General features: G+C 45.6%; 1 protein-coding gene across 3 annotated transcripts in view; it reads left to right on the forward strand.

The window, feature by feature from the left end:
• Positions 1-27,185, forward strand: part of greb1l (GREB1 like retinoic acid receptor coactivator) — a 398,395-nt gene that overhangs the window by 297,463 nt on the left and 73,747 nt on the right. For all 3 annotated transcript variants that reach the window (XM_070892951.1, XM_070892964.1, XM_070892957.1), the window contains 4 exons: positions 8,693-8,827; positions 14,780-14,977; positions 16,803-16,983; positions 21,736-21,928. In XM_070892951.1, coding sequence (XP_070749052.1) covers positions 8,693-8,827; positions 14,780-14,977; positions 16,803-16,983; positions 21,736-21,928 — 707 coding nt within the window. The remainder of the gene's footprint in view (positions 1-8,692; positions 8,828-14,779; positions 14,978-16,802; positions 16,984-21,735; positions 21,929-27,185) is intronic.

The following is a 27,185-nucleotide window of genomic DNA, read 5'->3' on the forward strand; positions in this document are numbered from 1 at the left end:
AGGATCTACAAATTGTTGTTCATGCCGATAAAAAAATATTGAATTGTTTGAGGAAGGTTTGAGTAATTGCCTCCAAACTGAGGAAGACTTGTTTATTCAATTATTGCCATGCCTTCAATCATTTGTTTGGATTTGACTCTTTGGGATTACCAGTGCTAATGAGGGAGAAGGAAAATGGGACCAATTTCAGTGAGGGAACCTAAAACAAGCACTGATCCCCTCATTTACATAAAAAGGCACCTGTAATGTCTATTAGTTTAAAGTTTTTTTTCCTTTAGGTGACCACCCATGATGCCTTAAAAATGGCCCAACTCAATTTCGAGTGGGGCGTTTTTCAGGTGTTCTTGGGGTGCAGGATGTTAGTCTCTGAAATTGAGCCTCGCTGCACCCATTTTATGCCCATAAACCAGGCACAACGAAGTACAAGTTCTAGACCATTGAATTCAGTTTCATAATTTGTCACGGTGGTATTTAGACTCATGACCTCTGGATTACTAGCAGAGTCCAGTACCATAATCATTACACTAACATATCCATACGTGCGTTAGTATCACTGTTTTTGTGCAGGAATTGCATACCAGCTAGGTGGTTGTCAAGAAATATTCACAGCCGGCACATAGATTGGAGCTTCATGGCCCTTTCCATTATTTTGTAGTGTTACTATCAAGTTGTTTGGATTTATTAGATGTCTGAAGTCAACGGAAAAGAAACTGAGCGTGGTGTAAAACAGGCTGCCGATTCGCTATCAACCCATTTTGTGCTACTGCCATTGATCGCCGCCCCCCCCCCCCGCCCCGTCCCATTCTCCTTTCCCCGTCCCGCCACCCTCCCCACTGTGTGCACAATGAAACTTCTTTGTGTATTGCTGTGACATATTTTATTTGTATTCTCTCTTGCTAGAAACAGCATGTGAGGGGTAAAATGCCAGTTAAACAGATATTTCTCAGAGGAAAGGCCGTGAGCTCAAAGACCAGGCAGGTGGGCTGTGGTAGATTTAATAAGGTATGAATTGTTGGGAGGAACACATTAGGGAGTCGAAGGTGCTAATTGACATAACTGGCTCTAGATTTCATATTGCATGGTAACTATCGTAAGTTTGACTATACATTTAATATTGATAAGGGAAATGCAGATTTTTGTTTCATATAACTTCAAAGGAGTTTCGATTGTATTTCTGGGGTAGCCTGTTTGCCCAAGAGAGACTGCTACACCAATGAGTGCAGACATTCTGAGATGGTCACAGTAAATTGTGTTAGGAGTTGCACACAAAAGAGTACATTTTAAACCTCTAGTTACTATTTTACTTTGAGGTATTTTCACATGAAATTATTTTTGACGCTGGAGCTGGAACTTTTTTTTAAAAGTGAGCGCAAATTTCTTTGATATCACCTGATGTGATCTGAACCAAGAGTTTGAGAAAAAATGGCGGTTTTATAATTCTTGCTGTACTGGATGTCTGGAGGAACAAAATACTTTTTGAAGATGAATTAATTATTATTTATGTTGCTCTGTTTCCTCTCCCCCTCCCCCCCCCCCCACCAACTGAGCATCTGCTGAATGGACCTCTCTTTCTGTCTTCTCTTTCACCCAAGGGAAGAAAGGGGACCCTACTTCCAATGCAATCAGACCAGTTTGAAGATATCTGGGCTATCGGCTGCCAATCAGTTATAAAAGACACTCGTCAAAACTTGCTAGGGAAACAAATATAATTCAAGATGTGACTCACACATTGGAATATATGGTATAAACTAAAGAAATTGCTTTTTTGGATGAACCCAACTTGGTCTGGGTTTATCAGATCTGGCAAAAATTCTTCGGGCTGAGACTTTAAATATTAACTCAGTCTGTGCTGATGAGAGAAGTGGTAATTTTTTATTCTTTTATTGTGTGTGATCCAAGCCCCAGGATTGATAGTTCATTGGTGGGAATGGGTGCAGCTTGTTATCATATCAACAAGTTATCTGTCAATTTGACTATTTTCAAACTGTTGGGCTCAGCAGCTTCTCCAAGCCACTATTCTGAAGGGCCTGAAACTGGATGGCCCTAGCACAATGCTGCCTTGCTGGTATGCCAAACATAGAAACACAGAAAATAGGTGCAGGAGTAGGCCATTTAGCCCTTTGAGCCTGCACCGCCATTCAATAAGATCATGGCTGATCATTCCCTCAGTACCCCGATCCTGCTTTCTCTCCATACCCTTTGATCCCCTTAGCCGTAAGGGCCATATCTAACACCCTCTTGAATATATACAATGAACTGGCATCAACAACTCTCAGCGGCAGGGAATTCCACAGGTTAACAACTCTGTGAGTGAAGAAGTTTCTCCTCATCTCAGTCCTAAATGGCCTACCCCTTATCCTAAGACTATGTCCCCTGGTTCTGGACCTCCCCAACATCGGGAACATTCTTCCCGCATCTAACCTGTCTAGTCCCCTCAGCATCTTATACATTTCTATGAGATCCCCTCTCATCCTTCTAAACTCCAGTGAATAAAGGCCCAGTGATCCAGTCTCTTCTCATATGTCAGTCCAGCCATCCCTGAGATTAGTCTGGTGAACCTTCGCTGCACTCCCTCAATAGCAAGAACGTCCTTCCTCAGATTAGGAGACCAAAACTGAACACAATATTCCAGGTGAGGCCTCACTAAGGCCCTGTACAACTGCAGTAAGACCTCCCTGCTCCTGTACTCAAATCCCCTAGCTATGTAACCCCACTTTTTAAAAAAGGAGGGAGAGAGATAACAGGGAATTATAGACCGGTCAGCCTGACATCGGTAGTGGGTAAAATGATGGAATCAATTATTAAGGATGTCATAGCAGTGCATTTGGAAAGAGGTGATATGATAGGTCCAAGTCAGCATGGATTTGTGAAAGGGAAATCATGCTTGACAAATCTTCTGGAATTTTTTGAGGATGTTTCCAGTAGAGTGGACAAGGGAGAACCAGTTGATGTGGTATATTTGGATTTTCAGAAGGCTTTCGACAAGGTCCCACACAAGAGATTAATGTGCAAAGTTAAAGCACATGGGATTGGGGGTAGTGTGCTGACATGGATTGAGAACTGGTTGTCAGACAGGAAGCAAAGAGTAGGAGTAAATGGGTACTTTTCAGAATGGCAGGCAGTGACTAGTGGGGTACCGCAAGGTTCTGTGCTGGGGCCCCAGCTGTTTACACTGTATATTAATGATTTCGACGAGGGGATTAAATGTAGTATCTCCAAATTTGCGGATGACACTAAGTTGGGTGACAGTGTGAGCTGCGAGGAGGATGCTATGAGGCTGCAGAGTGACTTGGACAGGTTAGGTGAGTGGGCAAATGCATGGCAGATGAAGTATAATGTGGATAAATGTGAGGTTATCCACTTTGGTGGTAAAAACAGAGAGACAGACTATTATCTGAATGGTGACAGATTAGGAAAAGGGGAGGTGCAACGAGACCTGGGTGTCATGGTACATCAGTCATTGAAGGTTGGCATGCAGGTACAGCAGGCGGTTAAGAAAGCAAATGGCATGTTGGCCTTCATAGCGAGGGGATTTGAGTACAGGGGCAGGGAGGTGTTGCTACAGTTGTACAGGGCCTTGGTGAGGCCACACCTGGAGTATTGTGTACAGTTTTGGTCTCCTAACCTGAGGAAGGACATTCTTGCTATTGAGGGAGTGCAGCGAAGGTTCACCAGACTGATTCCCGGGATGGCGGGACTGACCTATCAAGAAAGACTGGATCAACTGGGCTTGTATTCACTGGAGTTCAGAAGAATGAGAGGGGACCTCATAGAAACGTTTAAAATTCTGATGGGGTTAGACAGGTTAGATGCAGGAAGAATGTTCCCAATGTTGGGGAAGTCCAGAACCAGGGGACACAGTCTAAGGATAAGGGGTAAGCCATTTAGGACCGAGATGAGGAGGAATTTCTTCACCCAGAGAGTGGTGAACCTGTGGAATTCTCTACCACAGAAAGTTGTTGAGGCCAATTCACTAAATATATTCAAAAAGGAGTTAGATGGAGTCCTTCCTACTCGTGGAATCAAGGGGTATGGTGAGAAAGCAGGAATGGGGTACTGAAGTTGCATGTTCAGCCATGAACTCATTGAATGGCGGTGCAGGCTAGAAGGGCCGAATGGCCTACTCCTGCACCTATTTTCTATGTTTCTATGAAGGACAACATACCATTTGCCTTCTTCACTGCCTGTTGTACCTGCATGCCAAGCTTCAATGACTGATGAACCATGACACCCAGGTCTCGTTGCACCTCCCCTTTTCCTAATTTGCCACCATTCAGATAATATTCTGCCTTCGTGTTTTTGCCCCCAAAATGGATAACCTCACATTTATCCACATAATACTGCATCTGCCATGAATTTGCCCGCTCACCTAACCTGTCCAAATCACCCTGCAGCCTCTTAGCGTCCCCCTCACAGCTCACACCGCCACCCAGTTTAGTGTAGTGTAGTGTAACAAAATTTGCAGATGACACAAAGATTAGTGGGAAAGCGGGTTGTGTAGAGGACACAGAGAGGCTGCAAAGAGATTTAGATAGGTTAAGTGAATGGGCTAAGGTTTGGCAGATGGAATACAATTTCGGAAAATGTGAGGTCATTCACCTTGGAAAAAAAACAGTAAAAGGGAATATTATTTGAATGGGGAGAAATTGCAACATGCTGCGGGGCAGAGAGACCTGGTGGTCCAAAAAGGTAGTTTGCAGGTGCAGCAGGTAATCAGGAAGGCGAATGGAATGTTGGCCTTCATTGCGAGAGGGATGGAGTACAAAAGCAGGGAGGTCCTGCTGCAACTGTATAGGGTATTAGTGAGGCCGCACCTGGAGTACTGCGTGCAGTTTTGGTCATATACTAGCTTTAGAAGGGGTACAGAAACGATTCACTAGGCAGATTCCGGAGATGAGAGGGTTACCGTTTGATGATAGATTGAGTACACTGGGTCTTTACTCGTTGGAGTTCAGAAGGATGAGGGGTGATCTTATGGAAACATTTAAAATAATGAAAGGGATAGACAAGATCGAGGCAGAGAGGTTGTTTCCACTGGTCGGGGAGACTAGAACTAGGGGGCACAGCCTCAAAATATAGGGGAGCCAATTTAAAACCGAGTTGAGAAGGAATTTCTTCTCCCAGAGGGTTGTGAATCTGTGGAATTCTCTGCCCAAGGAAGCAGTTGAGGCTAGCTCATTGAATGTATTCAAATCACAGATAGATAGATTTTTAACCAATAAGGGAATTAAGGGTTATGGGGAGCGGGTGGGTAAGTGGAGGTGAGTCCACGGCCAGATCAGCCATGATCTTGTTGAATGGCGGAGCAGGCTCGAGGGGCTAGATGGCCTACTCCTGTTCCTAATTCTTATGTGTCATCTGCAAACTTGGAGATATTACACTCAATTTCTTCATCCAAATCGTTAATGTATATTGTAAAGAGCTGGGGTCCCAGCACTGAACCCTGCGGCACTCCACTAGTCACTGCCTGCCATTCTGAAAAGGACCCGTTTATCCCGACTCTCTGCTTCCTGTCTGCGAACCAGTTCTCTATCCACGTCAGTACATTACCCCCAATACCAAGCGCTTTGACTTTGCACACCAATCTCTTGTGTGGGACCTTGTCAAAAGCCTTTTGAAAGTCCAAATACACCACATCCACTGGTTCTCCCTTGTCCACTCTGCTAGTTACATCCTCAAAAAATTCCAGAAGATTCGTCTAGCATGATTTTCCTTTCATAATTCCATGCTGACTTGGACCGATCCTGTCACTGCTTTCCAAATGCACTGCTATTTCATCCTTAATGATTGATTCCAATATTTTCCCCACTACTGATGTCAGGCTAACCGGTCTATAATTACCCGTTTGCTCTCTCCCTCCTTTTTTAATTTAGCTACCCTCCAGTCCATAGGAACTGATCCAGAGTCGATAGACTGTTGGAAAATGATCATCAATGCGTCCACTATTTCTGGGGCCACTTCCTTAAGTACTCTAGGATGCAGACTTTCAGGCCCCGGGGAATTAGCGGCCTTCAATCCCATCAATTTCCCTAACACAATTTCCCGCCTAATAAGGATATCCCTTAGTTCCTCCTTCTCACGAGACCCACTGTCCCCTAGTACATTCGGAAGGTTATTTGTATCTTCCTTCGTGAAGACAGAACCGAAGTATTTGTTCAGTTGCTCTTCCATTTCTTTGTTCCCCATTATAAATTCACCTGAATCCGACTGCAAGGGACCTACATTTGTCTTCACTAATCTTTTTCTCTTCACATATTTATAGAAGCTTTTGCAGTTTTTATGTTCCCTGCAAGCTTCCCCTCGTATTCTATTTTCCCCCTCTTAAACCCTTAGTCCTCCTCTGTTGAATTCTAAATTTCTCCCAGTCCTCAGGTTTGTTACTTTTTATAGCCAATTTATATGCCTCTTCCTTGGTTTTAACACTATCCTTAATTTCTTTTTCCCCGTTTTATTTTTACTCCAGACAGGGATGTACAATTGCTGAAGTTCATCCATGTGATCTTTAAATGTTTGCCATTGCTTATCCACTGTCAACCCTTTAAGTGTCCTTTGCCAGTCTATTGTAGCCAATTCCCGTCTCATACCGTCGAAGTTACCTTTCCTTAAGTTCAGGACCCTAGTTTCCGAATTAATTGTGTCACTCTCCATCTTAATAAAGAATTCTACCATATTATGGTCACTCTTCCCCAAGGGGCCTCGCACAACAAGATTGCTAATTAGTCCCTTCTCATTACACATCACATAGTCTAGGATGACCAGCTCTCTAGTTGGTTCCTCGACATATTGGTCAAGAAAACCATCCCTAATACACTCCAGGAAATCCTCCTCCACCGCATTACTACCAGTTTGGTTAGCCCAATCAATATGTAGATTAAAGTCGCCCATGATAACTGCTGCACCTTTATTGCACGCATCCCTTATTTCTTGTTTGATGCTGTCCCCAACCTCACTACTACTGTTTGGTGGTCTGTACACAACTCCCACTAGCGTTTTCTGCCCTTTGGTATTCCGCAGCTCCACCCATACCGATTCCACATCATCCAGGCTAATGTCCCTCCTTACTATTGCATTAATTTTCTCTTTAACCAGCAACGCCACCCCGCCTCCTTTTCCTCTCTGCCTATCCTTCCTAAATGTTGAATACCCTTGGATGTTGAGTTCCCAACCTTGGTCACCCTGGAGCCATGTCTCCATGATGCCAATTAATCATATCCGTTAACTGCTGTCTGCGCAGTTAATTCGTCCACCTTATTCCGAATACTCCTCGCATTGAGGCACAGACCCTTCAGGCTTGCCTTTTTAGCACACTTTGTCCCTTTAGAATTTTGCTGTAATGTGGCCCTTTTTGTTTTTTGCCTTGAGTTTCTCTGCCCTCCACTTTTACTATTCCCCTTTCTATCTTTTGCTTCTGCCTCCATTTTATTTCCCTCTGTCTCCCTGCATAGGTTCCCATCCCCCTGCCATGTTAGTTTAACTCGTCCCCAACAGCTAGAAAACAGTCCCCCTAGGACATTGGTTCCAGTCCTGCCCAGGTGCAGACCGTCCAGTTTGTACTGGTCCCACCTCCCCCAGAACTGTTTCCAGTGTCCCAGGAATTTGAATCCCTCCCTTTTGCACCACTCCTTAAGCCACGTATTCATCTGAGCTATCCTGCAATTCCTACTCTGACTAAGTCGTGGCACTGGTAGCAATCCTGAGATTACTACTTTTGAGGTCCTACTTTTTAATTTAGCTCCCATCTCCCTAAATTCGTCTCGTAGGAGCTCATCCCGTTTTTTACCTATATCGTTGGTACCTATGTGCACCACGACAACTGGCTGTTCCCTCTCCCTTTTCAAAATGTCCTGCACCCGCTCCGAGACATCCTTGATCCTTGCACCAGGGAGCCAACATACCATCCTGGAGTCTCGGTTGCGGCCGCAGAAACGCCTGTCTATTCCCCTTACAATCGAATAGCCTATCACTATAGCTCTCCCACTCTTTTTCCTGCCCTCCTGTGCAGCAGAGCCACCCACGGTGCCATGAACTTGGCTGCTGCTGCTCTCCCCTGATGAGTCACCCCCTCAACAGTACCCAAAGCGGTGTATCTGTTTTGCAGGGGGATGACCGCAGGGGACCCCTGCACTACCTTCCTTCCACTGCTCTTCCTGTTGGTCACCCATTTACTATCTGGCTGTGTACCCTTTACCTGCGGTAAGACCAACTTGCTAAACGTGCTATTCACGTCATTCTCAGCATCATGCATGCTCCAGAGTGAATCCACCCACAACTCCAGTGCCGCAGTGTGGTCCGTCAGGAGCTGGAGGCGGATACACTTCCCGCACACGTAGTCGTCAGGGACACCGGCTCGGGCACACAAAGTCAGTCATGCAATGCCTGACTTAACGGCAATGCTCCTCCAGATGACTTTTTTGCTGAAACTTCCAGACGAAAACGCAAATTATTTTCAGGCGCAAACTTTTACGCCCCGTGCGATTAACGCCCCGAAATCCAAAAAAATGAAAATCCAGCCCAGAGACTGTTTAATCAGGGAATGCATATTTAAAATGTTGACTAGATGTTTAGACATATCAAGTATATTTTAAAGCTTTTACAGTTCATGCTTACAGAGTTTTTTCTAATCAGTATACAACGTTTTTGTTTATGCATATCTTCTGGGTACCCTGAATTAAATCTGCTTTATCTTCCACAGGGGATAACTTAGACAAATTCCTGGATAAATTTCAGCAGAGTAGAAGCAATAATGTTGCTGTTCCGTTCAACGGAAATGTATCTGAGTATGTTCCATCGGATGAAGCTGCAGCAATGACATCAATGCAGGGTGCTGGTAAGACATCAGAATCAGTGGTCAATGTTAGCTCCATGCTGCAAGGCTCACAGTGCTAAGTATTTGGCTAAAGGTTATGGCTCTGACTCTTGAACTGGTGCATGTTTTTATGTAAAAATTGATCTATACGTTATTCAGAAGAATCAATTTGAGCATTGAGTTGTCCTACTAAATGATCTTTTGCTGTTGCAACTTTTGATCTGATTAGAAAGCTAGTACTTTTTAGATTTTTTGGTGCAAAAGTTTGATTAATGGTAATTGTTCTTATTCCTACATGAAAAATGCATGTAAATGCAAAAAATAATGTACCTTTTAAAATTGTTGTTTTAACCTCTCAACTCCCTCCCCTCTCCCCCCCTTCCCCAGACAATTGTTTTTACTTTAAGTAGCACCTGTTGCATGAGCTTACCAGTTTTTTAACTTATTTTTAAAAGTCTAATATCTGTGTCATTTAAATTTGGTGTAGTGACGTTGATACCATAATTTTAATGCAAAGTGAAATAAAATGATATTTTTCCATTCATGCTCCATTCAGCAATTCGCAACCTTCATTTCAAAATATAAATTCATGGACTTACAGTCCAGTGATTTATTTTTACAACAGATTGTTTAGTACGACTTCCACCAGGAAGTGTTGGTCAGAAATTGGTAGGAAACCTGACCATGTTTTACTCTTCCGAGTGGTTCCTTGGTGGAGATCAACGAACTTAGCGCAAACAGGGGTCAAATCTGGGACCTTCTTGATCTGTTCGGCTCAGCTACTCATTGGATAAACTCGCTATGCCATTGGGGGAGCCCTTGTTTACACCACAGAATATTTTAGAAACATAGAAAATAGGTACAGGAGTAGGCCATTCACCCTTTCGAGCCTACACCGCCATTCAATGAGTTCATGGCTGAACATGCAACGTCAGTACCCCATTCCTGCTTTCTCGCCATACCCCTTGATCCCCCGAGTAGTAAGGACTACATCTAACTCCTTTTTGAATATATTTAGTGAATTGGCCTCAACAACTTTCTGTGGTAGAGAATTCCACAGGTTCACCACACACTGGGTGAAGAAGTTTCTCCTCATCTCAGTCCGAAATGGCTTACTCCTTATCCTTAGACTGTGACCCCTGGTTCTGGAATTCCCCAACATTGGGAACATTCTTCCTGCATATAACCTGTCTAAACCCGTCAGAATTTTAAACGTTTCTATGAGATCCCCTCTCATTCTTCTGAACTCCAGTGAATACAAGCCCAGTTGATCCAGTCTTTCTTGATATGTCAGTCCCGCCATCCCGTGAATCAGTCTGGTGAACCTTCGCTGCACTCCCTCAATAGCAAGAATGTCCTTCCTCAAGTTAGGAGACCAAAACTGTACACAATACTCCAACTGTACACAATACTCCAGGTGTGGCCTCACCCTGTACAACTGTAGTAACACCTCCCTGCCCCTGTACTCAAATCCCCTCGCTATGAAGGCCAACATGCCATTTGCTTTCTTAACCGCCTGCTGTACCTGCATGCCAACCTTCAATGACTAATGTACCATGACACCCAGGTCTCGTTGCACCTCCCCTTTTCCTAATCTGTCACCATTCAGATAATAGTCTGTCTCTCTGTTTTTACCACCAAAGTGGATAACCTCACATTTATCCACATTATACTTCATCTGCCATGCATTTGCCCACTCACCTAACCTATCCAAGTCGCTCTGCAGCCTCACAGCATCCTCCTCGCAGCTCACACTGCCACCCAACTTAGTGTCATCCGCAAATTTGGAGATACTACATTTAATCCCCTTGTCTAAATCATTAATGTACAGTGTAAACAGCTGGGGCCCCAGCACAGAACCTTGCGGCACCCCACTACTCACTGCCTGCCATTCTGAAAAGTACCCATTTACTCCTACTCTTTACTTCCTGTCTGACAACCAGTTCTCAATCCAGGTCAGCACACTACCCCCAATCCCATGTGCTTTAACTTTGCACATTAATCTCTTGTGTGGGACCTTGTCGAAAGCCTTCTGAAAGTCCAAATACACCACATCAACTGGTTCTCCTTTGTCCACTCTACTGGAAACATCCTCGAAAAATTCCAGAAGATTTGTCAAGCATGATTTCCCTTTCACAAATCCATGTTGACTTGGACCTATCATGTCACCTCTTTCCAAATGCGCTGCTATGACATCCTTGATAATTGATTCCATCATTTTACCCACTACCAATGTCAGGCTGACCGGTCTATAATTTCCTGTTTTCTCTTTCCCTCCTTTTTTAAAAAGTGGGGTTACATTGGCTACCCTCCACTGCATAGGAACTGATCCAGAGTCTATGGAATGTTGGAAAATGACTGTCAATGCATCCACTATTTCCAAGGCCACCTCCTTAAGTACTCTAGGATGCAGTCCATCAGGCGCTGGGGATTTATCGGCCTTGGAATTTCCATCAATTTCCCCAACACAATTTCTCGCCTGATAAGGATTTCCCTTAGTTCCTCCTTCTTACTAGACCCTCTGACTCCTTTTATATCCGGAAGGTTGTTTGTGTCCTCCTTATATACCGAATACCGAACCTAAATACTTGTTCAATTGGTCTGCCATTTCTTTGTTCCCCGTTATGACTTCCCCTGATTCTGACTGCAGGGGACCTACGTTTGTCTTTACTAACCTTTTTCTCTTTACATATCTATAAAAGCTTTTGCAGTCTGTCTTAATGTTCCCTGCAAGCTTCCTCTCGTACTCTATTTTCCCTGCCCTAATCAAACCCTTTGTCCTCCTCTGCTGAGTTCTAAATTTCTCCCAGTCCCCGGGTTCGCTGCTGTTTCTGGCCAATTTGTGTGCCACTTCCTTGGCTTTAATACTATCCCTGATTTCCCTTGATAGCCACGGTTGAGCCACCTTCCCTTTTTTATTTTTACGCCAGACTGGGATGTACAATTGTTGTAGTTCATCCATGCGTTCTCTAAATGTCTGCCATTGCCCATCCACTGTCAACCCTTAAGTATCATTCGCCAATCTATCCTAGCCAATTCACGCTTCATACCTTCAAAGTTACCCTTCTTTAAGTTCTGGACCATGGTCTCTGAATTAACTGTTTCATTCTCCATCCTAATGTAGAATTCCACCATATTATGGTCACTCTTCCCCAAGGGGCCTCGCACAACGAGATTGCTAATTAATCCTCTCTCACTACACAACACCCAGTCTAAGATGGCCTCCCCCCTAGTTGGTTCCTCGACATATTGGTCGAGAAAACCATCCCTTATGCACTCCAGGAAATCCTCCTCCACTTTATTTCTTCCAGTTAGATTAGCCCCATCTATATGCATATTAAAGCCACCCATGCTAACTGCTGCACCTTTATTGCATGCACCCCTAATTTCCTGTTTGACGCCCTCCTCAACATCACTACTACTGTTTGGAGGTCTGTACACAATTCCCACTGACGTTTTTTGCCCTTTGGTGTTCTGCAGCTCTACCCATATAGATTCCACATCATCCAAGCTAATTTCCTTCCTAACTATTGCATTAATCTCCTCTTTAACCAGCAATGCTACCCCACCTCCTTTTCCTTTTATTCTATCCTTCCTGAATGTTGAAGACCCTTGGATGTTGAGTTCCCAGCCCTGATCATCCTGGAGCCACATCTCTGTAATCCCAATCACATCATATCTGTTAACATCTATTTGCACAGTTAATTCATCCACTTTATTACGGATACTCCTTGCATTAAGACACAAAGCCTTCAGGCTTGTTTTTTTAACACCCTTTGTCCTTTTAGAATTATGATCTTGTTGATCTTCTGTCAGGTTCAATGGGTGGTAGGGAAAACTGATAGAGGCCGAAATTGCCCCTTTCCGAAAGGCCTGTTAGCATCTGCGGGAGGCGCTAACGGGGCGATTAGGACTTTTTGCCCGAGAGCAGGTGGCGGAAGTGACCTGGCCAGAATTGCCTCCAGGACGGCACCGGCGAAAGCGGGTTTGCGCTGCGCCCCTTAACGTTTTGCCTCGGGCGGCGGCCCACACGGCGATGACATCAACGCCATGCTCGCCAACCCCTTTGTGCCCTGTGGGGGAATTGCCGAGCAAGGTTGGCGCGGGGCGATGCTGCCGACAGCTTTGGGGGTCGCAAAGCTGTGATGGCTGGGGCGCCCCGTCCACCTTAAAAGGAAGGGCCTTGCGTCGCGGCTGGCATCTTTTTTTTGTAGGCTGACTTTGCAGTCAGAACGACAATGGCAGATGCTGGCTCGGCCAGGCCGCCAACAGGCAGCCAACACTCCCTCTTGGGTGCCGGACCACTGCCCCAGCCGAAATCCTCCCTGATGGCCCAGTGGGCACCATGGAATTGGCTGCAGAGTTCGCAGCGGCCCACCCCTTTAAGAGAAGGGAAGGGATGTTGCGACATGGCACGTCCACATCGCGCTGACATCATCAGCACCCTGCTCCTGCCCCGAGAGCGCCCGGTACCCCCAATACCTTTTCCCGGCGGGAAGCCTTAAAGGGGCGGGCGCAGTGCCGCGGCTGTCATTTTATTTTAATTGACGGCCAACTCTGAAGTTGGCCCGACAATGGTGGCCACGGGTTCGGCCGAGCCACCGACAGGCAGCCCGGCATCCTCTCTTTGGTACCGGGCCGCTGGCCCAGCCGAAGACCTCCCTGGCGGCCCAGTGGGTGGCATTAAAGTGGCTGCAGAGCTCGCAGCGGCCTTCCCCTTTAACTAAAGGGGAGGTACTTTACTATGCATCAGTGCAAGGTGGCATGCCCGCGTCGTGCTGACGTCATCAGCATCACGCTGATATGCTCAGTGTGGCGCTGATGACACCGCCCGCCTTCCACCCCGCTCCGAAAGCACTTTCTCCCCATAGTCAACCCAAACATCGCCTGGACAAATTAAAAAAGTTAAAGAGGCCAATTTCCCTCTATTTTCCACCCCATGGATTCGGGCGGAGAATATTCATTTAATTCGAATTGTCCGCCCTGTTTGGGGCGGAGGGCAATTTCGACCCCCTAACGTTTTTACAGCCATGGTCCTGAAATTTCTAACTGACGAAGGGTCCATTTTAATAGAGTGCAGGAGACCTATTTCCAGCTTAAGGTGTTAAACAATGATAATTCCTGGTGTGCTGTGATTTTTCTCCATACTGTTCAATAATTTTTAAAAATAGCAGATAGCCTGTGTATGCTGATCGGATACATAATTGATTCCAATTGTTTGTAATTTCTTTACAATGTAGAATAAATAGAAGCCTGAATAGAATACGCAGGTCATCACCTCACATCTTTCTCTGACCCAGAACAAAAGAACATAAAAAATAGAAGTAGGAGTAAGGCCATACAGCACCTCGAGCCTGCTCCGCCATTCAGTTAGATCATGGATGATCTTCTACCTTAACTCCACTTTCCTACCCTATCCCCAGATCTCTTGATTCCCTTGATGTCCAAAAATCTATCGCTATCAGTCTTGAATATACTCAACGACTGAGCTTCCACAGCTCTCTGGGGTAGGAAATTCCAAATAAATCTTTGAACTTTATTACTTTGTGTTTGTGTGTGCATAATCCCACTGAGGATCTACTCTGTGTCTTCTGGTTGCCCCTTCAGCAAAAGAACTGAGGAGGGAATCCAGAATGAGATATGCACAGTGTGGCATGGCTCATGAGAAAAAGTCTTGAAGGGATAGTACCCTTGATTTCATTCAATTGAACGATGGCCAATTTTTATGTTGAGAAGGAACTACGTTCAAAGAGTGAAGAGGATGACTGAAGTATGTAATGTCACTTTTTCTGTGCAACAGTTGTTTTTTACTTTAAAGATGAAGATTCAGTAAATCTTTGGCATTATTGTGCAGGACCCTGCAGCAACATCTCGCTACTAACCATGGAAACACACGAGTTTCCAGTTCAATAAAGTAACTGCAAACTGTTAGTGGGGTTTAAACAATGGGATGTGCTTTCTCTTTCTCCACAGATTCAGTTACTGAAGTCTTCCAGATTCATCCACCTCAGCTCAGTGTTGCCAGAAAGCTGTTATCTCAAGTTTGTGCCATAGCAGACTCTGGAATGCAAAACCTAGACTTGGGGCGTTTTGGAAAAGTTGACTTCACTATTTTAGTACCTCCTTCAGAAATTCTTTTCCAACAGACTTTGCAACGTATTCGACATTCAGGTAAGCAGATAATACTGCTGATCAGTTAATTTTTAAAGTGCAAGACAGAAGGTGTTCAACAAAATTATGGATCTATCATTTTTTGAATCCTATTACCTAATAGTTATAAGTTGATATTCTTATTGAAGTTGTCTGATTATAGACAAAGAACTGGCTTGTTCAACTTTAAATCACATAGGGGATTTAAAGCAACTAGGGGTGTAACTAATTTTAAAGAGGAAGTGGGTGTGATTTTTAAATGGGGAACACTGCATTATTCTCATAGCAAATTTTTCACTAAGCGTTTCACCTCCCAGATTTCCTATATTATTCATTTTTGAGGGTAAGTACTGCAATATTAGGGCACACATTCTACTCATTTCCCCTCTTCGATTTCTTCCCTCATTGGCTCCCTTCAGGCATGTGTTCAAGGGAGTAGAATGGATGACCTGGTCTCAGGCTATCTCCAATGCTATTCCTTACTGACTGCTAAAAAGCATGCCAGACTAACACATTGGAAATTCTCCATCTGATTTCTCCTTTTATTTGTGAGACTGAGATTGGGAACCCAGTGGAGTGAGGGATCAAATCTATGGGCTCAATTTTCCCCAGTGATTTGCGGCGTTTTTTTGGAGCAGGCTGCTTTTTTTGGCCTAAGTTAAAAATCCACAGTTTTCCCAATCAATTTGCACCAGCTTACGATTTTTTTTAGGTACGTTTTTTTTCAGCCAAAGGGGGCGTAACCTGCCACCTGCGCCAATTCTAGCTGTTTAGGCAAGTTTGGCCAGCTGAGAGTTACTCCAGTTCTGCTTAGGCCAGCGTATGTGGGCTCTGCAGAGAAACCTTCCAGAGAGTTAAAGAAATCGGCGCAGGTAAGTGCAGCAGATGCCCAGACAGCAGCAGCAGGAAAGGTAAGAGAGAGGGGGAGAGAGAGAAAGGTGGGGGATGGAAGGGGCGGGGGTGGGGGGGGGAGAAGCCTTTCAGATGTGGTTAGGTGCGGGAACTGGGAGGGAGGAGGCCCTTCGGTCTGGGCTAGGAATGGGGAGCAGTACCAGGAGGGCACTCAGGGCCAGGGTCGGGTGGGGGAGCGGATCGGCAAGCCCTTCGGCCTGGCTAGGGGCGAGGGACCGGGACCAGTAAGGCACTCGCGGCTGGGGGGTGGGGGGGGTTGGTGGGGGAGCAGGAGCTGGACCGGTACAGGCAAGGGGCTTGGGGCAGGCTAGAGATTCGGGGTTTGGCTACAAAACAAGCCGTTGGGGAGGAGAGGGGAGAGGAGGGAGAGACAACCGATCAGAAGGCTTGGTGCCTGGGGAGGGGGTGGGAGAGACAGCCGATTACTAAATCCGAGCTGTTATGAGCATGCGCATCCATTGGAGCGACGTAAGAAACGTAAGTTTTTTTTCCGCGCATGCGCAGAAGGCATGGCTTTGTTTTTTGGCGCAGGCAGCAGGCTCCACCCTCCAAGGCGACTAGACATGCTGTGCGACTCCAAATTTGATTTATAAATCGGGGAAACTTTGGAAAAATATTTATGCCGCATTTCTGGCCTCGAAAATCCGGCGTAACTTTGGCAATACGCCAGAAAACAGGCTTGGGGAAAATTGAGCCCTATGTCTCTCTATCCTGTGGCACCAAGCAAAAGGAAATATCACAGTAATATACATATATAAACTGAGAGGATGAGAAGAGTGTTCACAAGTTTTTTGTTCCACTGTAACTTACTATCATTTTTTTCCCAAAATACTTATTGGTACAATGTCTTTACTTCTGACACTTAATGAATGCAGAACCTACAACAAACCAATATTTATAATTTATTACATAATACACCTTTATTTTTACACAGGAGTACTTGTGGACTTGGGTCTTGAGGAAAACGGTGTGGCCTACCAAAGGGCTGAGAAATATATTATCCGATTAGACCATGACATTCAGAACAAGTTTGAGGCTTTCATGAAAAAAGTCAAGCAGAATCCATACACACTCTTTGTTCTTATTCATGACAACTCTCATGTTGATCTCACGAGGTAAGTTTATATGTCATTTTGCAACTTTAGTTTCATTTTCTTCTCTTCACAACCCTCAAGAATATGTTTCAAGCCATTTAAACATCTTTGTGATGTCTGTAATATCAGCCTGTGGCCAATGCTTGGCTTTGATGAAGTATAACCCCAACGGTTTGATTGATTTTATGTATTCCTTTTCTGTCTTGAGCTTTCCTGTGCTGATGTTTGCCCTGCCATTTGATGCTGAGGCTGATAACTAGCCTAAGATTGACAAACTAGCATCTCGGTGAAGCCTGACTGTACACAAGGCTACAGTTTGATCCTAGTTCTCTTAGGCGCCTTGTGTTCTGTTGAACCACTCATTGGGCTCAATTTTCCCCAATGAGTTGCATCTTTTTTTGGCGCGCGCCGCTTTTTTTGGCCTAAATTTTAAAAACATCAAAGTTCCCCCAATGAATGTGCACCAGTGTAACTCAGTGCCGATTTTTTTTAGCTTAGTTTTTTTTTGCGTAACCTGATGTCCGTGCCAGTTTTTCACAATTATGCAAGTTTGGCCAATTTAAATTTCTCCTGGGACGGCGTATGTGACCACTCCCGAAACACCTTCTGGGCACTTAAGAAAAGCCAGCACACATTAAAATTGGCGCAGAATGACGCTATTATTTTTAGGCGAAATTTTGAAGGGAGTCAAGAACGCATAAATATGCATAATCAAGCTTAAATTTTTAAAAATTTAAAACGCAGGAAATGGAAGTTTAATGGAATTCATTAAGTTGAGATTTTTGTTAAACTGACACGCCACCACCAAACATCTCCAAACCGAGCTCGAGGGTCGGAGTGTTGGCTGGCAGAATCGGTTCCTCGCCCGAACACGGGCTCAGAGCTTGGCTTGAAAAGAAGCCCGGTGGGAGTGGGATGCTGTGGAAGGTGAACGGAAGGCATGACAAGCCTTACACTATGTATCAAATGAAACCCGGGAGGTTCCCGATCATTGTGCCTGCTCAGACCTGGGTGTGGTCTATACTAGGGCGGCGACTTTGGGGAGAGAGAGAACAAAGAACCTTGTCCTACCTGCCGTTTTGAGCTTCTTGCAAATGTACAATTTAATCATGGGGACATATATTGAGGTCGGGTATATTGAGTCAGGCATTCGTACCTGCACCTAAGTGATACACTGTGTCAGCAGGCTGCATTTCCGCAAAGAACTTGTAACTGAGATCTGTGAGTTAGTAAAAGCAGACCTGCAACTTAGAAGCGTCAGGAGGACTGCTTTGTCAGGTGAAGTGAAGGTTACAGCTGCACTTTCATTCTATGCATCTGGATCGATCCAGGCCATAACTGGGGATGTGTGCTCTATTTCTCAATATGCAACACATATCTGCATTCGGCAGTTGACTGCTGCCCTATATGTCCGAAGGAATGACTACATAAAGTTCCATGACCACCCAGGCAATGTGTGAAAGGGCTGTGGGCTTCTCCAGGATTGCTGGCTTCTCAAATGTACAGGGTTGCATTGATTGTACCCACATCGCCTTGCGAGCACCTTTGGAGGATTCTGAGATGTACAGGAACAAAAAAGGCTTCCATTCCGTTAATGTGCAGCTCGTGTGTGACGACATGCATCGCATCATGTCAGTTGATGCAAGATACCCTGGGGCACCCATGATGCGTTCATCCTACGCAAGAGCGTTATATCTGCCATGTTTCAGCAGCAGCCAGAAGGGCAGAGCTGGCTACTGAGAAACAAAGGGTACGGCTTCGCCACCTGGCTCATGACGCCCCTACGCGTAACCCGGACAGAAGCTGACCGGGAATACAACATGTCGCACATTGCGACACGCAGCCTAATAGAAAGGACCATTGGCATTTTGAAGCAGCATTTCCGATGCTTGGACCATTCCAGAGGCCACTTGCAATACTCCCCTGAGATTGTCAGTCAGTTCACTGTTGTGTGCTGCATGCTGCATAGCTTAGCCATCATGAGGCAACAGCAGCTGGTAGTAGAAGACCCACCTGGGGTGAGAGTGACTGATGATGATGAGGAAGTTGCAGTGACGAGGAAGATGAGGATGCCATGCACTGTCATGGCCCTTTAACGATTGCTCGAACCTTGCACCAGCAACTCATTCGTGAACGCCTTGCTGCATGAAGGCTCAGCGGCAACTATTTCACATGGACCATGTTTACTGTTTGGACCTGTTCCGTAATGTTGTGTTGTGTTAATGGAAGAAATGACGGAAATTATTCTTGTTTACTTCAAACTGTTGTGTTAATAATGGAACAAATAATGTAAATGATTCAGTTATAATTTAAAATATATTTTATTCAAAAGTTTAACAAACATTTGTTTGCACTTAACTTTAATAAAAATATTCTTGTATCAAACTTTAAAGTTTTCAGTTAAGATCTCTTACAAATTTTAAGATCACTTACAAACTCTTAAGATCACTTACAAACTTTTAAACTTGTAAATTTACATAACTTACAAAAAACTTTTTACATTTACAATTGCAATTCCATTGAATAAATGAAAATGTTACTTACACTAACTACTTGACCAAGGTCCTGTCAGTTCTTTTTGCACTGGCCTCCAGACCTCGGGGTGGTCACCATTGCACAGCAATCTGTGTAAGTTGGTTCCGGCGTCCCAATGGGACCCACAGCCTTGGATGGTGGGGCCCTGGGGGTGCCTTGCTGCACCCCACTGGGACCTGCAGCCTTGGATGGTGGGGTCCTGGGTGTTCCTTGCTGCACCCCACTGGGACCTGCAGCCTTAGATGGTGGGACCCTGGGTGTTCCTTGCTGCACCCCACTGGGACCTACCACCTTGGATGGTGGGGTCCTGGGTGTTCCTTGCTGCACCCCACTGGGACCTGCAGCCTTAGATGGTGGGACCCTGGGTGTGCCTTGCTGCACCCCACTGGAATCCTCAGCCTCGGATGGTGGAAACCATGGAATGTCCCAGCAACACTCATACCACTCAGGAAAGGGGCTGGCACCTCAATGAGCGGCACTCGCACCTCTTCCAGAGTGAGTACAACAGTGGGGCCTTCATCCATCCCCTCCCCCTCCCCCTCATCCCCATGCTCTTAGTCTGGAAAGTGGGATTGGAATATGTTCTCCTCTTCAGGCTTGTCCGCGTCTGAATCTTCTTTTGCATCGTCAGGGTTGGCCTCAAGTTCTGCAAAATATAACAGAACAGACAACTGGCTAACAGCAGAGGAGGGGACAAGGTGGGTGGCATGAGTAGGCTCACACAGCGCAGGCAGCAGGCTAATTTTAAGGACCACAAAGAATGATAGCACACTGCATCAACTGAAGCTTAGCTGACGGAGACATCCCCATGAACCGAAGCATGGTTAGCCCGTGCAGTACTTAACATTTAGCAAAGCCGGACTGTGGAATTTGCAGGACTTACCCTCTCCCTCGAGTGTGAGCCCAGCTTGTGCAGTGGTGGCTGCTTTTCTCCAGGCAGGACTCATCAAAGCAGCGACCTTCTCTTCCAAGGGTGTCAGTGGGTGCAGATTTGCTGGGCCATCTCCTGTTCGAATTCTTTCCCATTTGTTGTGTGCCACCTTCCTCTGCAAAGAAGAAAACATAACTTTTTAGAGAGAGTGTCTTTCTGCTGGGTGGGACATATACAGCTGGTCACATTTACAATTGCAGTTCCATTGAATAAATGAAAATATTACTTACACTAACTACTTGACCAAGGTCCTGCCAGTTCTTTTTGCACTGGCCTCCAGACCTCGGGGTAATCACCATTGCACAGTAATCTGTGTAAGTTGGTTCCAGCGTTTCTTCATTTCTTTTGGTAGAACTTTTATGTGACCTCTGCTGGTGTCCAGCTCCTGCCATCTGTCCTCAATCACAGTAACTAGTGCCTCCACTTCATCCTGTAAGAAATTCTTGGTCCTTGCGCTGCGTTGCATCTTGTATTGCAGCTCCACTTTTTCCAATAAGAATTAAAGTTCTCACACACAACTGGCTCTTTAAAAATGGCCGAATGCAGACCAGGAGCTGTACTGGGCATGCCGCCCATAGCAGTCACGTCAAAAATATCCTTTGTTTCATGCATGCGCAGAAGGCGGGGGGCATAGTTTTTTCCGCCGCAGACATTGGGCTCCACCTCCCCGAGGCTACAGGACAGGCTGCGTGGCGCCAATTTGAAAAAAATAGAACGGGAAAATTGCTACTTTTTTTTGAGTAGTTGGGTTCAAGAAAAACAGGCGTATCTCTGACAATACACAAAAAAACAGCATTGGGGAAAATTGAGCCTTTTTTTTATCCTGAGCCCTAGTTTTAACAACCTGTGCCCTCGGGTGACCATGTTAACTTCTACCATTTCAACTATGTATTGGAATTCCTCCATATGACAATTGGAAAATTAATAAAGCTGTATTATTCCAGACAGTTGTACTAAGATGAACACCTACTAAATAGCTATTTCTGCTCATGAATAAAATTGAAAAATCCTAAAATATTTATATCCATTCTATCTCCAACATCACTAAAACAGATTATCTGGTCGTTTATTTCATTTCTGTTTGTGGGACCTTGCTGCATTCGAATTAGCTGTCATGTTTGCCTACATTATAACAGTGACTACACTTCAAAAGTACTCCATTGGCTGCGAAGCATTTTTTGAGATGTCCTGTGGTTGTGAAATGTGCTATATAAATGCAAGTTCTTTCTTTCCCCCTTATTATCTAACTGTTCACTAATAAATGACGTCCTTGCAGGCAGTCTTGATTGAATCTTATGTTCCTTCAGTCTTGTTTCAGGCTCTGCAATACATGGCGAATCCAGCCAAGGTCTGTCGGATAGGTTCATTAATTCGCGTGAGGCACTTGAGGCATGCAACTTACTTATGTTGCAGGTCAGCTCCTTTCCTTTCACTCTACAGACACAGCAGTCCCGTGTCAGCTCATACAATGAAGTGCACTGGATACTATCCAGCAGTCCAGTAAGTTCATATTAAGTCATTCTTTTCGAACTGTTTTTCGCTATAACAATAAGCATTTGATGTATATAAAGAAGTTTAACATTGCCGTATAAATACACTCAGGCTATCCTAATGTAGAGCTGACAATATCGGGCAAATGCTCAGAGTGAAATCTACAATCATCATGAGAGGTTGGGATTGCAAATTCTTGTAAAGATATGGGACTGTGACAGTTAGCCAATGGCAGTGAAATGTTTTTCAAGGTTAACTATTTTCATAGGGAATTCTACAGGGGTTCTCCCAATCTCACGCCATAAATTAGGCAACGATTGATATAAAACCTGGTGAAATGGCATAAACAACCATTTGCATGTTTCTCTGGGATTTCTGCCGGATACAGGACGAAGCTCATCAAATATTCTGGCCGCAATTTTAATCTGGAGGTGGGTACGGAATGGGGGGGCTGGCAACCCTAACCCTAACCCTAACCTGGGAGAATGGTTTTCCCATAGGCCCTGCCAAATTTAATGGCAAGGCCTGATTAAAATTTCATAGCTCTGTTTACGGCCGCAACTGGCTGCTGGGTGTGTAGGTCTGTGACACTAGGCCATAGAGAGGAGGGAGGGAGGGATCGTGTGCGGTGAATCGGGGCTGGGGGATGATTGGGGGTGGGGGCATGAATTGGAACCGGAAGATGATCAGGAGGGGGATGAGTCAGGGCTGGAGGATAATTAGCGGGGAGGTGAATTGGGATGATCAGAGGGTGGGAGTGGGCCTGAGGATAATCGGGGGCAGGGCTGATGACTCGGAGCAGGAGGACGATCGGGGTTTGGGGGGCTGAATCGGGGCCAGAAGATGATGGGGCGGGTGTGGGAAATTGGGGCCCGAGAAGGATCCGGGGCGGGGGGCGCGGTGGGGAGCGTGGTGGTGAATAGGGCCGGTAGGTTGATCGTTGGGTTGGGGGGGAGGGGGGGTGGAGAATCGGAGCCAGAGGATGATCGGGAAGGGGAGAGGTGAATTGGGGCTAGAGGATGACCGGGGAGCGGGGTGGTGAATTGGGGCCGGAGGATGATCGGGGGTGGAGGGGTGAATCGGAGCTAGAGGAGCTTCATGAGGTGGGGGGTGAATTGAGGCTAGACGAGCATCGGAGGTGGGGGGGGGGGGGAAGGACGGTAGTCAGGGACTGGAGGAAGATCGGGGCCAGAGGAGCGCGAGCGGTGGAGTTGCGGCCGCAGGAGCATCAAGGGAGGGTGGTTGGGAGCCAGTGGAGCATTGGGGCTGGAGGGAGGAAGCTGGGAAGGTGAATGGGGGTGTGGATGGGGGGTGTAGTGGAGGTCGGGGGGAGATCGTCGACCTCATGGTGAGGGGGGAATTGGAGGCCTAATGAAGGAGATCGGAGAATTTGGAGGTGTTTGGGTGAGGCAGGGTTGTTGAATCCAGCAGGTTTATGTCTCTCTTTGTAATCACGAAACAGACTATGTCAAAATCATGCTGGTGAAATGTTACTTAATATTGAATTAAACATGCAGATGAGAGTTACCTCTGCCATTAATTGCTGGCTCCATGTGAGGAAAATGTCAATTAGTCAATTCTCATCCTGTGAGCAGAAACCTTTGATCCTAGAGTTACATCTAAGTGTTTGAAATAGGTTACCAGATAATTTAATTTGTTTAACCTATTTTGCCTTATCTGTGTAACCAAAATGTCAGCATTCTTCATCTGCCAGTGATAATTTTGCTGAAAGATATCATAGCTTCCATAGTAATTAAGTGGTTTAGATATTTGTCATCAAAGAGTTTTGTCCAGCAACATCTACTGGAATCTTTAGTATATTAGGTGGCAACATTATGCAGCCAGAGACACTGAAACAAAGCTAGACGTCTTGAGAAATTGACTACAGTGGTGGCTGGGAGTGCAGGAATACTTGAAGCAATTATACGAGGTCTTATTAGGCGGTCCCTTGTATCGAGGATGACTTGCTTCCACACCAAAAAGGGATGAGTTCACAGGTGTTTCAATGAAGGACCTGATATTCCAGGTTCCGGACTACATGTTGAAGGGTGGAAGATGCCTGTGCTTGGATTTTTTTAACGTGCGGTGGCCATTGCGCACCAGCCACCACACAGGCTTGAGAGAGCTAGGTCTTGGTCCAGTGGCAAGGATTAACCAAGACGACTGGAGACCTGCTCTGCTGCCTGGACAACGTGCGCACACATATTGCAGTGTGGGCTGGCCTGTGCTGCCCCAGGGCCCTCGCCTCAGCTGGGCCCCGAACTCATGCCTCTCCTGAGCCCCGATCACGTTACTCTACAATCTCTCACTGCTCCTTCGTCCCGACCTCGCCTGCTGCACCTGCCCATGTTCCAATCACCGACCTGGATTATGGTGACGCCCAATCCAGTTGCCCTCTTCACTGCTGTCGCCCTCTCCCTGAAGTGGTATGCTGCCACGCTGTCCAGGGGCCGCTCGCCTTTTATGGCCCTGACCTGCTGCTGCTGTTTCCTCGCAGGTCGGGACTGCCACACAGTCCAGGGGCTGCTCGCCACCTGCCCCCCATGGCCCCGACCTGCCGCCAGTGCTCCCCTGCATGTCAGGGCTGCCACACCGTCCAGGGGCCACAGCATGGCGGCCCCGACCCACGAAGAGACACCAGTGGCAGGCCGGGGCCACAAAAGGCAAACGGCCCTCGGACAGCACGGCGGCCCCGACCTGCGAGGAAATTTGCATAATACAAAAGTAACGAATATGCTATGCTGCCACACATGTGGAACATCTTACTGGATTTTAGAAATTAATTCCTAACGACCCCCTGCATTCTAACTCACAATTTCCATGCCTGGTTGCGTCCCCACCCCTCCCCGCCGTCTTTGTTCAGTCAAGACTTTCCAATCTGAAAAATTAAACTATGCCATCAGTGAAGTTCATACTTACAATGCCAACAATGTGGCAGCTGTTCCCACAAGCTGTAGTTTCTCTCGGAGGACTGACATGGATGACAAGCATCTGTCAATGCATTTTATAGCTGGATAGAGTACTAGGTATCAATGAGGCAATGAGGTATCCTCAGACTTCCTTTAGTCTAATGTGTGATGGAAAACCCCTGGTTCATTAAGTAATTAAGCGCCTTGGGATGTTTTACTACGTTAAAGGCACTATATAAATAAAAGTTGTTATTATTATAATTATTCAATTGTGTTCAAATTTCTGCAAATAAGAGATAATGTTCCAGTTAATGATGTATCTGGAAGAGGTTTCCATGGTCAAAAGTGTGCATGAAGTATTGCTTCCAATATTACATGCACTCATTTTGGCTTGATACAAAATGTTGAAGTGCAACTCTTTTGTTTCTAATATAAGCATGGAAGCCTGGCATAAACACTGGTAAATCCTATGGTTACTTTATTCAGTTACACAATCTTTGTGCAAATCAAATCTTCAACAGTATTTTCCTGTACATCCAGGAATTCCTGTAGTATCTGAAAATCTTGAACCAGACATACTTCTGTGAGGATCACTTGTAAAGATTACAATTAGAAGACAAAGTAATGCTAAATTAATATGATCCTCACTTTGCATCCTTTGAGGAAATCTGTAGCTCCCCAGATATCAAAATATAAAATGCTGAAAAATGCATACTAGGTCCATCAGCATCTGAAAAGATAGCCTGATGACGGTGAAGAATTGCAACCTAAAACGTTAATTTGTCATTACTCGTTCAGTTGCTGATGGACCTGCTGACTATTTCTCATATTTTCCATTTTTATTTCGGATTTCCAGCATTCATTTTTTTTAGCTTGCTGGGTATGCCTTAAGAGGTCAGTGAGGCAGGGAATGCATACCCTTTGTTGAGGGCTTGAGCTCTTAAATCGCGTTGGGGATTAAGAGAATCGTGCCATTTCTAGACCACTTGATTGGATGTTACAACTCAATCAATTTGCTCTGATGCAGAATAGGGGGCCAAAATTCAGGCACGCCAGAAAGCTGGCGCATCTATGATTTTTTACCTGTTTTTACCGCCTGGTGCGATGAGCCGGCCATCCAATCGATTTTCTCCACTTTGAACTTTTTTTCGAGTCGGACCGGAAGTCAGTGATAACGGGGGCGGAAGTACAGCAGTAAGTCCTAGTGAGAGGCGGAAGTTGGGGCGGGACCAAGATTCCACCGCTGTCACTCAGTGGTGGAGTGGTAGTGACGTCACTGCACGTGTGCGTTACCATGTCTCTACCCTCATTTAAAGCGGAGAGAACCGACGATTCTGTAGGTTCGGCCACTGGGCCACCAAGGGAGGGTTTCAGCCGGACTAGCGGCCTGGCATCCAAGAGGGGGCAATAATTGGCTGGCCGATCGTGAAGTCAGTCAGCAAAAATAAAAACGTGGCTGCCGCGACAGTGCACTCTCCCCTTGAAGGGCTGCCGCACTACCATGCCACACACACACAGAACAAGGTGCACCGACAGAAAAAGCTGTTGGGGTGCGCGCTTTGATGACGTGCTTGCGGCGGTTGGCAGCAGCAGGGCAGAAGTGGGGACAGGATGAAAACTCCCCGAGCTGAATTTGGGTCATGGCAGCCAATGGACTGCACTCGATTCTGCCGCATGGCCGCCACAAAATGGCGGTAACAAGCCTTGTCCCCCGGACCCTGAATTTTGACCCCTAGGTGCCCACATTGTTGTGACTTAGATATTTCAGTACCTTCTCATTCATTTTGATTTTTATGAGTTTTGACAGAATTGGCAGCAGAGATTCTGGTCTGCAATTGTTGGGGGCAGAGAGACTGCTGCTATGTCTGTTTTCTGTATTTCTGCCTTTGATCATTTCTTGACATTATTGCAGTGACAGGCATGCCCGTTTGTCATTCGATGAGGTTATGTATACTGTACATGTACGGCAACATAGGATGAGGTTTTACGTTACCTAGAGGCCTTCAATTCTGGCACAGAAACCAGATTGAAAAGAGGTTCCATCCTTCACAACTGTCACTTCTTGCTTAGACGAACACAATTTAGGACAATGACTGTTAACGAAGGCATGAAAAATACTTAACTCAAGTAACTTAAGATGAAAGAGTTTAATACTGTACTACAAAAAGTGAATAAATGTGCCTCATGGCTCGGTTATTTTGTTTTATGAAGCAGAATGATTTGCTGTGCGGCTGGACTGAGAAAATATTTATTGGTACTCCAAAGAAAACATTAAAATAATCCTTGCTTAACACACATAAAATGAATGTAGTTCACCAAAAGTATATTGTTCTATGCTTTGTATAGGAGTTCTGAAA

The sequence above is a fragment of the Pristiophorus japonicus genome, chromosome 1 (genome assembly GCF_044704955.1).
Source record: "Pristiophorus japonicus isolate sPriJap1 chromosome 1, sPriJap1.hap1, whole genome shotgun sequence".
Taxonomy (NCBI): Eukaryota; Metazoa; Chordata; class Chondrichthyes; family Pristiophoridae; genus Pristiophorus; species Pristiophorus japonicus.